Source organism: Crinia signifera, chromosome 2 (genome assembly GCF_055691185.1).
Source record: "Crinia signifera chromosome 2, ASM5569118v1, whole genome shotgun sequence".
NCBI classification, from domain to species: domain Eukaryota; kingdom Metazoa; phylum Chordata; class Amphibia; order Anura; family Myobatrachidae; genus Crinia; species Crinia signifera.
In genome coordinates, this window is record NC_139218.1 from 240,287,152 (window position 1) to 240,305,520 (window position 18,369).

Genomic DNA, 18,369 nt, shown 5'->3' on the forward strand with positions numbered 1-18,369 from the left:
TGGGATCCTAACCCCATCCTCAGAGGCATAGGTGTGCGCACATTAAGTGTTAGGGGTGCACAGGCACCCTCTAATGCTGTGCCCACCCTTATGAACACTTCCTGCCGCTAGCAATACCGTTTACCAAAGACTCTTTAGAATTGTATTCCATTAAAAGAAGCGGCCATGAATCAATTACAGTATGTGTGTTTTGCATTATTAATTGTACTACACCATTGTCATATCACTACATATGGGTGCATAATCCATATATGTTTATGACTTTATTTGCATGTACTGCTACACAGAGTAATTAGAAGATTAAAACTGAAATATGTAGGAGATTATGGTGTGGCTGTGAGACATTTTATATTGTAATAGATGATGGTAGACACGCCTGATTGGTGGTGTTAGACACACCCAATGGGCGGAGTTAGTCATGCCCAATAGGTGGTTCTAGGTACACCCCTATGACGGTGCACCCCCTAATAAAATGTGCTGCGCATGCATATGCTTACAGGCCGACTCTACACACTACTGCAGGAGGAATGGCAGAAAAGCATTGAGGACACACAGTACATCCATACCGATATGACAAAATCTCTGGCTGATTAACACTAATTCAGCTGATGCCCTCCAGTAATGGCAGCGTTGCTCACCTCCGATATCGCTGTACTTGCTGACTTACACATCCATCCATAGAAGCTGCAGGGTACCGCACACCATACAGACAAAGGGCCAGATGCACTAAGCTTCAAAAGTGATAAAATGGAGAGTGATAAACAGCCAGCCAATCAGCTCCAATCTGCCATGTCACAGACCGCAGTGAGTTGAAACCCAACAACCCAAGGAAGCATCTTCTAACAGGCCTCTGCAGATCAGGATAATGCACCATGTTTAGCCTTCACAAGCAAAGCGCGGAAGCACCTTCAGGTAACACACTTACACCACCAGATAACTTACTGTACTTTGATACCCACTGGTAACCACTAATATATACTAACACTTTCAGGTAAGTGGGATGCCACCCATGGTACATTTAATTACACCGGAATGCTATTATCTTTTAGAGGCAATCTGCACCAGATAGTACACAAATCTTTGGGTCTTTTAGTATATTGATGCTGATCTGTACCCATGTACCATGATATACCTTTATACTGCATTAATACCAGTTCCTATCCTGCTATACTTTGCTGTACTTTGATATATTGCTGCTAATCTGTAACAATACAGTATTCCATTATACACCGACTGCCCCAGATCCTATATCTTTGCACCCGAAATGTAAACATTTTTTTTTTCCAGCACAAAAACTGGGGATAATTGACTTACCCAGAAAAACAAAAAATCGCAATGAATTAAAAAAAGAAATTGAGGTAATCTGGTGGAAATCCACAGATTTGACGACTATCTGTTGCATCTGTACTGTTTATGTTAAGCTATTAAGTTTATTCTTAATTACCCTTTAAGACAATGTACTACCTAATGAATCACCCCATAACCATAAATAAAGTAATGACCTTAACACGGTTTACCAATAATGAACCCTCCTTTTAAGTAAAAGTATAATTATAATTTATATATAAATTGTAAAAATTACATGAACACAGTAAAGGTCACAGCTTCTTTTATTCAGTTAACCTACAAGGTAAAAAGGTGGCCAGGAGACGCTGCATTCTCTGTTCTAGCCTCATCCATTGCACCAAGCCCCAGGCTTGACATAACTAACATCGCGAGGACCCCCTTAACACCTCTCGGTCCAGTCTGAAAGCTCCCACACAGAATAGCCCAGGTCCCCCACACAGAGTAGGACAAACTTGTCAAGATATTAAAAGGTAGAGGCCCCACAAGGATCTCTTGTGTCACAAAAAGACATGAATATGCAGCATTCTTCCGCCATGCTGCACCTCCACTGAACAGTAAACAGAAGCACAAACAAAGCAGTGACAAACAAAAAGATTTTGTGCTAAAGGGTAGGAATCCAATTAGCAGAAACAGCCCCTACAAATAACTTAAACAAAATCCACGCCCCCAATATCTCTTTTTGCCTCAACACATTGATCGACAATCACACCACCAAGCTAATCTGCCTATTAAACAATGCTGCCACATTCAGCCAATCAGAAAACAGGACTCTTAATTATCCTCATGCTTAATACATATAAATTCACTATGATACAGTAGAGGTTTATTTTTATATAGTGTTTAAGCCTTAAATTTTATCCCACATTTGGTACTTAAATCACTTCCCTTTTCAATTGTGGACATAAACTCTCTGGAAATGAGTGGCTTGTTTAGTAACACCTCCCTGGGTGTTGTTAATCCTTTGGATTCACTGGAAACATCCTAATGCAATTTATCTGCATAGAAGTAATTTTTTGACAGTCGTTATTTATTTTTCTCAATAGGGCCTCAACCCACAGTTGCCAACTTTCTGGCTGCCCCCTCCAGAACGGTGCAGCCAGGTAAGTACAGGAATTGATGGTGCGGGGTGGGGCCTTGTTTAGTGAGCAGAGAAGGGTTGCGATGTGACATAGCAGGCCATTCATTGGGTATGGCTTCACAAAAGCTTCATCATAGCCATGCCCCCTCTATGCAATGCCAAGATTACCAACATGCTATGATGGTGCAATTCAGAGTAAATCTCATAATCAGCCACCCAGTCCGCCCAGTTTACTTTGTGAGTGGGAGGATGGATGGTGACATTGTAGTGGGGAAACAGGGCCACCGAGTCCAGGAGACTTGCCCACTTTTCCAGGAGGCCAGGGAGCTCAACACAGTTTTTAGAAGCCTCCTGGCCATTTTGGGACAGTTGGCAAGTGAGTAATACAAAGAACTGAAAATAAACCCAACTATAGGATTGTGGAACACAGCAGAGAAATCATAATTTCTAAAGCTTGATGGAAAAAACAATACAGAAAATGTCTCTGGGAAAGCTTGTCAGGGAACACATTCACAGGGAATAGTATGTCCATTATATGATGCAGATGTTACGTTGTGCATGTTTGGGTAGGAAGGGCAATCTATAAATCCTTGTATAGTCTCGCAGATTGTAAACTGAATGTTGCATGGAAATTATGATGTGGAATAATTCCTTTTTATTACCATTTATTTTGTCTGCAATAAATGTCCTAGGCGGCAGGTACATTATAAACCTGTCATTATATTGTATTACATTATCTGATGACATGAATTTGATCTTACCCGTGAATTGAAAAATGACAATAAAATACGTTTCTAAAATAGACAAATAGTGGCTTTCATTTCTCTATCGCTTTACAGATAATAATATAATTATTTGATTGGTTGCTACGGACAACACCACTGCTTGTCTGTTTTAGAAGCTTTAGTAAATCTAGCTCTAACACAACTATGTGGAATATTTTGTTTGCCTATTGTTTACACACTTGCTGGTGATCCACCAACAAGTGACAAAACAAATTCACAATACACAGTTACATTTGTATAACAGACCAGGACTGGCCATATTCTGGTAATAAATACAGGATTAAGCGCAGTTATTTGGCACCAATGTAGTGTTATAACAACTGTCACATAACATATTGCTATATAATTATCTCCTTTATGACAATAGAGTAGGTTTAATTTTGAATTAACTAGTCAGTTCGTCAATACAGTACTGTATGTCGCCTTGCAAAAATATCAATAGCCCACGAGGGATCATTAGACCACAACATTTGTCTTTAACAATTGTGCTTCATCTGTAGGTATTAAGGGGGTTATTCTGGTTAATTCGCTCGGATGTGAATTTGCTTCCTTGCGAGTGACCCAGATCCTGCCTTGCGAATGGTGGTACACCGGCCCACCATTCGCAAGGCGCGTACCATCGAAAGCTGAGGAAGGTGACTCATATGTAAGGTTGATCTGATCAACCATACATATGCGTGTAACCTCGGGGTGAAGTGGGCGGGCAGCTGATATCTGGTGATGTCAGCCCCCCCCCCGCCCCCAATGTCCATCATGGCTCCATTAGCATGAGAACGACCAGCATTCTCATGGGAACGCCTATTAAATGCTTGGTGTTCACATATGCTAATGGTTCAGGTTGCCGCCCCCATCCCACCGTTCGCATGCATGGGACCAGTTTGGTCACTGTGCATGCATGCACCAAGCACATGCACAATGCAAAAACATCGGCCCCATACGAACGCACGCGGGCCTGCGCACGGACCAGAATAAGGTCTTAAATGTGTAGATAGCTGAGATAACGATCTCTTGAGCAGGAATTGTCATATGAAGCAAGAATCAGCAATCACACATCACAATTTATAGTCGAGCCACCAGAAAATGATTTGGAATACAATGCAAAACCAGGTCAGATTCAAGACATCCCCCTTCACACAGGTGCAGCATCTCTTTGTGCCAGTGTGTTCATGTGCAAGAAGTTAGGGTTTTCAAGTCTGTGGAAAAGAGGTATATGGGTAAAAGGAGGCTTCTAGTATATTTTTAGAGCTTATGCAAGAGCACATGGCAAGTGCAATCCCCTTTCTTAGATAAGACATGAAGGTTTTCATGGTAATGATGAATTATACCAGTAATGAACAACTAAAGCAATACTAATAAATGCAGTCAGATTGTTTGGCTCCATAGGCTAAAGGGGCGATTTTAGCCCCATTTTTAAGTGATCTGACTAGATTGCTTAGAAATGGGGCACTTATCACTTTGGGCGGGATTCTCTATCACAGAAACGCGGTAAAAACCCCGTTATCGGGGTTTTTACCGCATTTCTGTATTCTCTAACCTCCCTCCGCAGTGTCACCGCTGCGGAGGGAATCGCCAGCAAAAGCTGGCGGTTCCTGCAGAAGCCTATGGGCTTCTTACCGCAGCGGTGTGTGAGGGATCCGTCACGGATCCCCCCCAGCATGCCCTGTGGCCGGCGCGTCAGTCTGCGCATGCGCAGACGGACTCCCGAGTCATAGACCCGGAAGTCCAGCAACGGCGCCGCATCGCAAGGGACAGCTCTTACCGCAAGAGCTGTCCCTTGTGTTAATGACCGCATATTTTAGAGAATATGCGGTCATTAGAAATGCGATGCCGGGCGAAGAGGGCTGCGGATTTGAGAGAATCCCGCCCTTTGCCTATAAACAATAGCACAATTGCTCAGCACACAGCATCGTGGGTGAGCAATCCTGGTTAAGCCGTTGCTCAGCAAAGAGGACGGGTCGCAGCATCCGTATGCTGTCAAATCTAGACTATGCTCAGCATGCGAACATCAGCCCCGCCCCTTTACACAGTCATACAGTACCTAGCACACTGCAGCCAATAAAAGAGCTTGGGCCAGATGCACTAAGCTTCAAAAGTGATAAAATGGAGAGTGATAAACAGCCAGCCAATCAGCTCCTTCCTGCTAGGTCACAGACTGTTTGAAAAAATGTCAGACACGAGCTGATTGGTTGGCGGTTTATCACCCTCCATTTTATCACTTTTAAGCTTAGTGCACCTGGCCCCTTAGGAGAAGTGAAGAGAATAAAGGTCAAAAATGTATTAATGGGAGGTTACATTTCTAACAATGTGGACATGTTACGGCAATCATACATCTGGAAACCTTAACAAACACCTGTTTGTTGCAGAATTATTTTCATTTAATATGTATACCTTGTAGAAATAAAAGGTAGGTAATAAAGTATAGCTGGGGCAAGAAAAGAGAATAAAGAGGAGAAGCAACTGAGATTTACCATATGTATCAATAAAATAAAGAGAAGAAAAGCATCAGTGGATGAAGTGATGGATATATATATATCGAGTAACAAGTTGTCTCTCCTTCATTCACACAGCCGCTTACAATATGTGTCATCTTTGGTGACAGGACTAAGCTATTGAAACATTTGACTGTCTAGGATAGGGAGGCAAAAAGCATGAAAGACAATAATATTTCCTCGTGCTTCCTTCACTGTCAAACTGTGCGACCTGCTACATTGGCCATTATCTTGTAGTGTGTATGATAGCACTATGGATTGTGTAATCTGATTATGTTAACTATTATGTGCACTGTGCATTATTGAGGTTACTGTATATATATTATGCTGATTACTGTATATATTTAATTTATGGGATTAAATATTATTTAGCTATTTTCTGATTCAACATGCATTGTATTTACATACTTATTGGCACTGCATGCACTTGTTTTACAGGTTGGATCTGCTTCCTACATTATGTTATCTGAAATCAACCTTGAAAACTGTCATTGGAAGAATGAATAAGCTGACTAGGGGGATTCACTGTCTAGTTGCGGAAATTTATTGGATAACACGCAGAGATTATCTTTGCTTCTGATGGTAATTTAAACAACAAACATCTGGTTTGTTATTCCACACAAATAAAAGAAGAGCGGGAAAAGTGGAATATAATTAATTTCATTTATTTAATTTTAAGTTTACTGTTTGCAGACTTTTATTGTACAATTAACCAGACAATATAAAACAGTAATATGATGACATGGGGCCAAATTCCGTATGGATCACTAATTAGCAACTCGAATGATTATCGTCTGACTCCGCATGTGTACCGTATGTACAGTACTGCGCATGCACAAAGGGAATTAGTGACTGAAAATACATATGGATCGTAACAGGAACATGGAGGGAGTTTGACTGAGAGGGTGGTAAAGTGCCGTTTTCTGGCCCAGAAAAATGCAGGCATGCCAATGTGGTTTTGGGGAGGATCTGGGACGTAGCGATGACCGCTTCCATCCTGTTTCAGTTGCAGATTAGTGGCAGCCACTGACCAACTCGCAATTTCACAGATGGCAAAAACTCTTTGATGGTTTGGGAATGGTGTATGGATTGGCGAAGGGAGTGCGATTAGCGAACCATTCGCAATTCTCATGCAATTTACCAAGGGACATTTTCTCTTCCTGTGTGGGCAGTGACTTTCTCCTTGTAGTCCAATGAGAATTCTCACAATAACAATCCATGTTTTATTACCCCCCCATACAGTAGTTCTATGATTTCCACTCTATTGAAAGCAGCAAGATTTTTTATAAAAACATGATAATGTACAGTACACTGCCTCAGACTAACTAGCTATTTATTAAGACTGCTAGTAACATTTGATAATTATGCATTTCTCAGTGACGTGACTATCTTAGCAACTAGTTACAAGGCTCATGATGCAGTGAGCAACACGTTTTTAGGATGACGTACTGAGCTCTGTGAGTAATGTGACATAAACCCCCCACCCCCCATGCCTACCTCCTCTCCCATCATGGTGCAAATTTAGTGATAAATGTACAAAAAATAAAAAGAGCTGATCAGATTCTGTCTATCCTTTCTTTGTTGCATCCTAGAAAATTATAGAATCTGACTGGATACTATGGACAACACTAGCGCACGGGGGGGGAGGGTTCTGAGTACCCAGAAACCCCCCTGACAGACCAGTTTTCTTTTTTAAGATAAGAAAAACGCTGCTGCGGCACGCGATTTAAGCCCCACCCACCTCCGCCCCTTTAAAGACCCGCAAATGGTGGGATGTGCAATCATTTGCACTGTCCTCCAATGTCCCCCGTTGTTTTATAGCTGCTTTTATGGCCTTGCCTGCACTGACTTGAACTGCTTTAAACAAGTTTATATATATATATATATATATATATATATTTATATATATATATATATATATTTATATATATATATTATATATATATATATATATATATATATATATATATATATATATATATATATATATATATATATAGTGTAGCATAGGGTGACACTCCTGGATAGCGAATAGCAGCAATGACTAGCTCTTATGCCTTCCTAGGAGACGGTCGATGCTGACCACTTGGTATAACAACAAGTCGGATGACGGCAGCAATCAGAAAAAACAAGCAAGACAACAATCGGTGTGGAGACCGAAGTTTCAAGGCCCTTAAGCCTTTTTATCAAGGTGCTAAAATGATTTCTCATTTTAGCACCTTGATAAAAAGGCTTTTTATCATGCTATCTTCTTTTTGTCACGCTATCCCAACCGCAGCAGTGAATAGTTGCTGTGTACATGCGCACAGCATCTACTCACAGCAAGACAGAAGGACAGGGGCATGCCCGCAGCACACAGAGCACTGGGTATGCCCCCAAAGTGTCTGCAAAAAGGGGCGAGGTTGAGGCTTGCCGAAAAGCCATGTCTCCATTTGCCACGGTCACGGCCCCTTTTCAGAAGTGCACAGTGGAAACCCCCTTCCGCAAATCCTGCGTTTGCCCCTGGACAACATCACCTCTTTTCATTTTTAGAAGCTTTAGAAAAATTATCGCTTAGGGGAGTATTCAATCTGTGTGAATATCGTCACTCACCTGTTCAGTGCTTCCATTAACAACAGCATTGAAGGGTGTCAGATCTGACTTTTTTTAAAGTTGGATCTGTTTTTGCTGAAACAGCTGCAGATTGTCGAATTCACAATGCTTTTCAACAATCTGCGGCCGTTTTTGCCGATCCACTGACTTTCCGACACTTGGAACATTGAATTCTTGCTGTCAGGTAGGACAAAAATGACCCAGGATTCCGACTGTCGGGACATTCCAACAGTCGGAATCCCTGATTAATTAGCCCCCTTGGGGGGGCTATTCAATCCCCACCGCTTTTTCCGATGGGGGAAATAGCGGTGGATGCCTATTCAATGATGTCTTGCCTGACAGCATTGAAGAGGCAGATCGACAGAAGGGGCCCAACTTTAAAAGCTGTCGGGCCTGTTTTGCAGAGAACGGCCCTGATCTCGACAATCCACGTCCATTTACGTGGCCACGCATCCTTTTCGCCAATTGCAGATGGGACATTGAATCCTGCTTGCCAATTTGCTGTTGATCAAAATTAAAATGGGCCAGGGTCACGGCTGTCGGGACGGACCGACAGTTGTGACTCGGGTACAATAACACTCTTAGTGTGTAATATGTATTTCTGTGTCTACAAACAATGAATGTTTGCTGAAGAGGAGATATTAAAAAGGAGATAATTACATGTAGATAAACAGCTAACAAAAATTATATATATATATGTATTGTAGGCTTTACAAGGTAATTAACTTGCTATTTAAAGGAAATAAAACAATTTACAGTATGTGGGATTGCTGCTTTAGCAAGTTTGGTCTATGTATTAAATAAGAAAAGCTGTAATGAAATGGAATCAAATATGCTTAAAGCACATAGCAATTAGAAATATAATGCACTTTTATTTTCAGAAAACACAGCAATGCACAATGTTTCTAAGACTCACCCCTTCATTGTTTTTTAAATTCTTCCTGTCTGCTGCTGTTCATATATACCAATTATAAGATAACAAATATTTAATTGGCTGCACTAATTAACTTTGCTCACTGAACCTCAACAGTGATTATAGGTCACTTACTAAAGTAACCTTACTAACCTTACTAAAGTTGATAAACTGGATTATCGTGAGGTAAATAATAGTTTGATAAGAGGTCAGAAGGATTGATTCACATTGATATTGTTTTGCACATAATTTGGTAAATATTTAAAAAAAAAATTGAGACAATAATACAGTACATCAAATACATACCAATATTTTGGTTTTGGAATGCCCATACACACTACAATATAGTGTAAAGTGTATAATGCACAGTATGGCTATTACATTGACACTATTACTTTGATATATGCAGGCTGAAGTTATCATGTGTGTGGCCAGGTTTAAACCATACAGGCCAAATTTTCTCTTCTGCAAGGTGAAACATGGTCAACAGGCTTATCTAAACACTGATCTCATACAAATAAATAGACACATGTATAAACACAAACAATCCATTGAATAGCACAATATATTCAACACAGTTTTAATTGCCAGGAAATAAATCAATTCTGCAGTATGGTGGCACGATAAAAGGTTTTGGTGTATCATAGAACAGGAGGCATGGGTTTGAATCCAATCAGGGGTCTAAGTGTGTAGAGTCTGCATGTTCCCACCAAGTGTGTGAGTTTCTTCACACTATTTAAAACATGTTGGAAAGGTATTTGGCATCTGAAAAAAATGATGTGTAAGTGTATACACATGTGGTAGGGAATATAGATTATAAGCTCCACTGGGACGGGGACAGTGGCATACTCAAAATTTTACATTAGGCTGAGTGAACATACACAAATAAGTACCCCATGCTCAGATGTTTCACATATGCTCCTTATGATGCCATCAGAAGCAAACACATAAACCCACCCATCTGTATGGCCTTTTGATATGTGCCATCCCCCCCCCCCCCCCTGTCCAATATTGTGCCTCCTTGGTTTCTGCATTGCCTCACCCTCAATCAGTGTTATATGTATTATGTTAGTGTTTACCCACTCGCCCCAAAAATTGTTTATGCCCTGTATAACGTCTCCTCACATGTATGGCTTGTATTGTTCACCCCTCCCCATTTCCTGTTTTGGTATTGTGCCCCAACATCACCATCTGTCCAACTCTGTGGCCCCCAGTGAAATGCACAGCCAATAAAACTTGGGTTTCTTGTACAATCATAGATGTCTTAGTTTTAGCTGGGGCAAAAGTCACTTTGCCTATTGCCCCCTTGGATATGGCATTGGGTATGGATTAGAGATATTGGCTAAAATATTCATTGTAAAGCTGCACACGATATAACTAGGAATAAATTATGTTACCATAACTTTAATTACTTAAGTATTGTGCCTACTTAACTAAATCTTTTTTTTTTTTATCAACTTATATGCCATAGGGGAGGCATGGTGCATTAGATGATACACATATTTTTGCCATATTTTACTATATAATTTTTTCCTATTAGCATCTATAAATTGTTCTAACCTGATTTAAAGAATGTTGTAAAATATGCTTGCATATGCACAATTCCATTTTATGGTGGGAAATAGGATTATTGTTCTCGTTTATTTCCGTGTAGTAAACACAAGGCTTCATTCAAGCTTTGGCAGAAACGTTTCAGTGTAGTCAGCATAGAAAGCCATTTTCCTTAAGCTTCTCGCACACAACATGCAGCTTTTATATATTAATATCCAGATGCTGCATTGTAATCAGAAGTGAGAAAAAGACTTGGAATGAGATTACAATGTAATCAGGTTGCTCGGTCAATCTGGTCAACGCTTGACAAGCTTCACTGGACTTGAAACAGAAATATATTCCTAAACCAGATTTATCAGCAGCTATGCAATTTATATTGATTCATACATTTTTTGTATTATTTATTTCAATGTTTTACAACCTATTTCTTTGAAAAATGATTCAAGAAAAATAAACTGATGGGTATATGCAACCTGGAAGCACACACACGCTTGTGTCACAGATTAATACTGGTTACAGTTCATAATATGTCACAAGAGCAAAGTGGTGGGAGAAGTGATTTTAGGTGATATTGAACCACTTGTAACTTGGGGGATGAGTACTGATACATGTAAGGTGTGTTCCTTATCCTGGTACTCCTTAACTTCTGTGTTTCAGACCCTTATATCTTTTAGTGGGTCCTCGACAGAAGCAAAACAACCATGCCATCGCAATCGTGTCCCTAAATTTGAAAGTATAGTTTGAGTAGTTTATCAATCACATTGGGATATTTCTAATCATTTTAGGATCTAAGCTAACAACATCCTTAGGGGGCTATTTATCAAAACCTGCACAGAGATCAAATTGAGAGAGATAAATACCAACCAATCAGTTCACATTTTTCAAATTCCCTGTAAATTGTAACACAGAAGCTGGTTGGCTGGTATATTATATCTCTCAATTTTAATTCTTGATAAAATACTAATTACCTTAGTAAAACAAATAATGTAACATATACATTATTTGAGATATTGTGATATATGAGATATTGGCCTTAATCATACTGCTGTAAATCATGTTGGTAAAAGTTCCAATTGGATCTGTAGCTTGAAGTAGCTCCGTGCTATTTGCAATATGTATTAAATATTGTCTTTAATGTGTCAAAGTTAGTATAGTAAATGTAAGCAATGATCCTGTTATTACATTGACGGGTGTCTGTTTAATCATCTTGGACACTTTACATATCTGTATATTCAATATAATGAAAAATATGGTACATTCTTTTGGGCTATTTTCTATATGTTGGTACATCTTCACAGCAAAAATGTAACATTTACTTCTAATATTCACATGTACTGGTTTGAATTAAAATGTTATATCTTGATAGTTTGAAACTAATAATAATTACACATTACAAAACATCAAAGGCTGTAAATGATTTCAAAGATTTAAATGTGTCCTCTATAAAAAAAAAATAATTACAGTATGTTTACATTTGTATTATTAAAAATATAAAGGCTAGTATAATAAGTTCCTTAATGATGTGCAGATTACTCTATAGTACTTTGCCAAATAATGCTCACAGGCATTGCCTAGAGAAACCACTGACATTTCCAGCTTACTTACAGATGTAGCTAAGTGTACTACGATGCTTGGCAAAGCAATTTGCCATGTTGGGCAGCACATCTGGGGAGTGGGGATATGTGTCAGTACCAACACACCAAGATATGACATCTGCTACCAAACATATTACTGAACACCGAAACTAAAATTATTAACCTAGAATAAATAATGTCTAAATATAGGTACTTTAGTGTCATATCGTATATATGTAAATTCTATTTGGATTGTTTAAATTGCATTTGTAATTACTTATTTTTATGAGTTGTTACTGCAGTAAATCAGAGACATAGTATAAGTTATTATCTTACACCCAATGAAAGCTAGCAATTAATATTGACCCAATTAAGGTACCTGGTGCCCACTGAAAAATAAACCAAAACACAAGGCACCATGCCAGGAACACTGTAAGCTGTCAGGAGATTATGCCTTACCTTCTCTGCATACTTGAACTTGACATAAAACCAGCTGGACTTGATCATTGTCTCCTAACACTTCTTGAAAGTTAGCCGAGTGTAGGAATCCAACCAAATGGTTAATGCTTGCAAATGGGTTCTATCCCTTTTGGTGAAACAGTTACACACTAGAAGAGACAAAGCCTTCAGATTCCTCCTAGCTGCCCACTAAGCCCTGCTGTGATCTAGCTCTCTGCATCCAGAGTGCTCTGTGAATGCTCTGCGCTGTGTCTCCCTGTCAGCTTGGCTGTCTGACAAGAGAATTCCTCAAATGGACTTCAGCTGCGTTCATCACAAATGGCACATGTCAGTAAGCCAGGAGGAGGCTGGCTTCAGACCTGGCAGCATCCCATGAGAACGACCTCCCTCCAGTTAGATGAATAATGAATTCCCGCACTTCCCTCTAGACACAGATTAACACCTGGCTAAACATTATTTTGACAACATGCTGCCCAGTCAGGGATCTCAGCGTGAAAAGATTAACTCTTCTAAGCCTTAAAAGTGGTGTACTGTGTTCTCTGCCCTCCTTCCACCTGCAAGCAATAAGGGGGCACATGTCACAAAAACCAAAACACCTGCAAAACCAATACTGTACTGCCCAATATAACATTCATTCTCAAATACTTTTTCCTATCATCTGTATTTTACATATTGAAACATACTTCTTTTTTGTAGATAGATAAACAGATAGATAATTAAAATGTTGATACTGCAAATTATGGGGCCCTTATTCTGATTCACTCGCAAAGGCAAATTCCTTCTCAAATGGATAAAACCAGGTGCATTGCAGGTGGGGCAGATGCAACATGTGCAGAGAGAATTAGGTTTGGGTGGGGTTTTACTTCAAAGTGAGATCTATATTGCAGTGTATAAATAAAGCAGCCAGTATTTCCCTGCACTGAAACCAAATATCTCACCCAAATCTAATTCTCACTGCAACACTTACATCTGCCCCCCCTCCCCCCTGCAGTGCACATAGTTTTGTCCATTTGAGAAGGAATTTGCCTTTGCGAGTGAACCAGAATAAGTGCCTTAGTGCAATATGAACTACCAATATGGACTACATTATACATAGTTCATAGTCCTCGAAAGCATAGTACAGTACATATTGCATCGCTCCACCACAATGTTGGTATTGCGAGAGAATATAGACTGTGCAGGCAGCCCAAGTTTTTCTAAAAAGTGTAAAATCTACTGCATATCGGTACGTGTGTACTTTAATGACCGATAAAAGCCTGCGAAACCAATATACATCATCAGAGCCATTCCTCTGGCATTTCCTGGTTGTCTGTTTGTTTACTTATTGAGCTTTTTCTAGTATAGCCAATATCGTCCATAGCCAAAATTGCACTGTATATAATATGCACCTTAACACTGTCAAAGGTATGATTGTCTCCTGTCTGAATGTGAATGTTGAAGATTGTGCATCTAAAGACTTCAAATATGTACAGTATTGTGTCAACTACATGGTATTACCTTTTTGTAGACTCACAGAAAATATGCTATTCCATAGCTCCCAACTGTTAGCAGAGCAGCGGTAAACAGACGCTTTGCACATGCTCATAGTGTCTTCTCACAGAGGGGGAAATTTACTAAGATGTGAATATGACTTCACATGTGATGTTGCTATGGGCAACCAATCAGATCCTGTCTACTGTCTTCTAGAGGGTGCTAAATAAATTAGAAGTAGATTCTGATTGGTTGTTCATAGCAACATCACATGTGGGGGCAGATTTATTAAGCCTTAACAAGAGATAAATGCAAGGATGATAAGGAGAGATTAAACATCCAGCCAATCACCTCCTTACTGACTTTTTTCAAACACAGCCTGTAACATTACAGTTAGGATGTGATTGGCTGGACATTTATCTCTCCTTGGGCCTTATTTTGGTTCATTCTTTCTGACAAAATCCTTCTTAGATGGGCAAAACCATGTGCACTGCAGGTGGGGCAGGTGTTACTTGTGCAGAGAGAATTAGATTTGGGTGGGGTTTTACTTCAAAGTGAGATTTATATTGCAGTGTAAAAATAAAGCAGTCAGTATTTTCCCTGCACAGAAACAAAATTACTCACCCAAATCTAATTCTCTCTGCACATGTTACATCTGCCCCCCCTGCAGTGCACATGGTTTTGTCCATCTAAGAAGGATTTTGTCAGAAAGAATGAACCAAAATAAGGCCCCTTGTCACTCTTGCATTTATCTCTTGTTAAGGCTTAATACATCTGCCCCGTGAAGTCTTATTCCCATCTTAGTATATTACCCCAGAAGCAGAAGGCATTGCTTTCGAAAGCATCATCCTCACAAAGCCACACCCCCTGTCAACTAGGTTTGGGATGGACAGGAGCCCCGCTGAACATCTTTTAAAAGGCGGGAGGTTTGGTAATCATTACAGAGATGTGCTGTGAGGTTACTGGCTGGGGAGGCACTGGATAGTATCAGAGTCAGATTTAAACACATATATGAATTGGTGGTGAGTTTTAACTATAATAAGAATAATATAAAGAAGATTTTAATATCACAAAGATAATATTTATAAGTTGTAAATATCTACTTTGTATTCTAATCATTTTTATAGTAAAAAATCTGAAGTGTACAGGAGGAGTATGAGACGTGAGGCTATGCCTCCTCTGCTTACTCTGCCTGCACATCACTACAGACACTTGTTACTGTGTTGCAAAGTTTTAGTTTCCTGGTGTATTAAGTAAAGAATAACAAATACAGTAAGTGCTAAGTAATGAAGAACTGCCTTTTGAAATCTTTTATCATGAAGTAAATCCAATTTCTACATTTCTACACTACTACTAAATTTACTATATGTTTTTAACATGCCATGGAAAATTAAGGTCATTGAAGCAATAAAATAAGCAAAATGCAATTTTTTTATGGATTTTTTTTTTCCATAGCTATATGGTCAAGCAATTTTTCACCCACAGTCTAGATAATCTCATCTGCTTTCCAGGTGCCGGATGACTCGTTGCCAATCGAGATCCCAGTGGTCACTATGCCGATGCCAAAATTCTGACTGTTCAACAGCCCAACAGTCGCAAACCCAACCAACAGGTGATATTCTCACTCATAAGGGTCCACAACCCCTATGTGTACACATTGGGTTTATATGAATACATTTTCATTTTCAGGATTTATTTTAAAAGAACATTGATTTATCTCAGGGAATTTGCTCCCTCTACCGTTTATCGGTAGGTATATTTATACTCTCTTATAATGACATTTCAAAATTTTCTCCATCCTTTTTTTCCTTTTGTTTGCCTGCCTACTTTCTCCTGATGATTATTCCTTCTTCTGAAATTTTTTTAAGAAAACTATTATGAAATGTTTAACATATTTTTATTTTGTGTATATATGTATATTTTAAGATTTTAATAAAACATTTTTGATAAGAAATACCTTCTATGCTATATACCTCACATATGGGTATGTATTTTATTTTTTCACACATATACTTTATATAAAAATATTTTGTGTGGATTATTTATGGTTTGTCCACTTTTTCTTTCTGTACCACTTTTAGTATTGCCCTTGATGAAGTCGTGTTGAGGAAATGCTTTGGAATTTTTTAATAAAGAAATTACATCTTGAATGAAGTCTACGTTTCATTGTTGAACATCAGAATCCCGCTTCAGAGAATATATGATTGTGATAGCATGCTTATTATATATATGTACTAGGTGGTACTGTTCCAGACAACCCCTCTTTTTGTACCTACTTTTTGTCTCTCACTAACAGGAGAGACATTCTGGAGTTGTGCGGCTCGTTATTGGATGAGCACAATACCTAAACCATACCTTGTGTTTTCCATATATATATATATATTTAAATTAAAGTCCGATGAGTGGCTCCTCTTATTCCAAGCAAAATACCCGGCTGGGTATCGTGGAATCTACATATATATATATATATATATATATATATATATATATATATATAGAGAGAGAGAGAGAGAGAGAGAGAGAGAGAGAGAGAGAGAGAGAGAGAGAGAGAGAGAGAGAGAGAGAGACTTGGAGAAGGGCGGCACTCACGGATCAGAAAATAAACAGTCAGCAGACCAGGGTATTCCCAACGTTTCAAACCTCTGTGGGTTCAATGCACCTTGATAAAAAACCCACAGAGGTTTGAAACGTTGGGAATACCCTGGTCTGCTGACTGTTTATTTTCTGATCCGTGAGTGCCGCCCTTCTCCAAGTCTCTGCAAATACGCACCTGTTGTGAGAGACAGGTGTACCACGGCGGGCACCCCTTTTTCTACCTGCACACAGTTGGAGTGCCGCACCTATGCAATTGGATATATATATATATATATATATATATATATAGAATGATGTGTCACAGGATGGCACTCAATGCAGGTAATTGTTAATAGTCCGGTGCCAGGTACATATGAGAAACATGAAAGCACTTACCCCCTCTTACAGGAAAGGATTGGAACCAGCACACGGATATGAAGTGAAAGAAAAAACGTGGTTTATTGTACAAGCATTGTTGCACAACAGACAGCTGTTCACCTGACAGCCGTTTCAACTGCATGGCAGCAGTTTTCATCTGATGAAAACTGCTGCCATGCAGTTGAAACGGCTGTCAGGTGAACAGCTGTCTGTTGTGCAATAATGCTTGTACAATAAACCACGTTTTTTCTTTCACTTCATATCCGTGTGCTGGTTCCAATCCTTTCCTGTAAGAGGGGGTAAGTGCTTTTATATATATATATATATATATATATGTGTGTGTGTGTGTGTGTGTGTGTGTTTTGTTTTCAACTGTTGAACCTATCATAGTGATGATACATGCTCTTACCCTTACATTACAGACACAGCTAAACTTCATCATACACATCCTATAAATTTCCCATTTCCACCACTGTGCATTTTCGCACACTGCACAGAGACTGTTCAGGGGCTGTTTCATTACATGGGTGGCCCTTTGAGCTGACTATTAAAATAAAAAAAATCAGCATCACCAGTAATTCCATGCAAATTTTGAAGTAGTTAATTTGGACACTTTGGATGTGTTGTCATTGGCATTACTATTCACAGAGCTGGCAGAAGAATGAGAATATGAAACGTTTGGCATTGTTGAAGGCTATGATCTTCTTTGATGAGAGCTGGTATTTGAAGAACACATGTATGGTTGGTTGTGAGATAAAGTAGAATCTAAGATGGCTTTTCATGTACAGATAGACAGTTTGTTTGGTCTATAAAGAACCTCGCTCTAGATCTTGCAGTATGTCACTCAAACAGAAGATTACAGGCCTGGACAGGGCTTTTACACCAATTAGAGAAGCACTGAGGCATGTCACTTAAATACTAGAGCCTGGCTCCATTTGTAGCTGTTCTGTTGCACTTGGTTAATATGTTGTTCATGCTCTTGTCATAACAATAAAAAAATAAATACATGGTGATGAATTGAATTTAAAAAATGATGAGGAAAAAGACAGTCATAATTAAATAATTGATCCTCTGCCTTACTTTGAGAGGCAAGGTTACTGTGTTTGTGTTAGGCTGCAGAACCCTTATGTTAATGCTCGGTGGTGACCATGAAATTGCA

The 18,369-nt window shown here is 39.2% G+C and overlaps 1 protein-coding gene across 6 annotated transcripts in view; it reads right to left on the reverse strand.

Moving 5' to 3' along the window:
* Nucleotides 1-18,369, reverse strand: part of AUTS2 (activator of transcription and developmental regulator AUTS2) — a 1,267,464-nt gene that overhangs the window by 910,282 nt on the left and 338,813 nt on the right. Inside the window, exon 1 of one of the 6 annotated variants that reach the window (XM_083174088.1) lies at nucleotides 12,789-12,851. The exons of the other annotated variants lie outside the window; for them this stretch is intronic. Coding sequence (XP_083030214.1) covers nucleotides 12,789-12,836 — 48 coding nt within the window. The 5' untranslated portion in view covers nucleotides 12,837-12,851. Of the gene's footprint in view, nucleotides 1-12,788; nucleotides 12,852-18,369 lie in introns of those variants that run through there. 6 annotated transcript variants of the gene reach the window in all.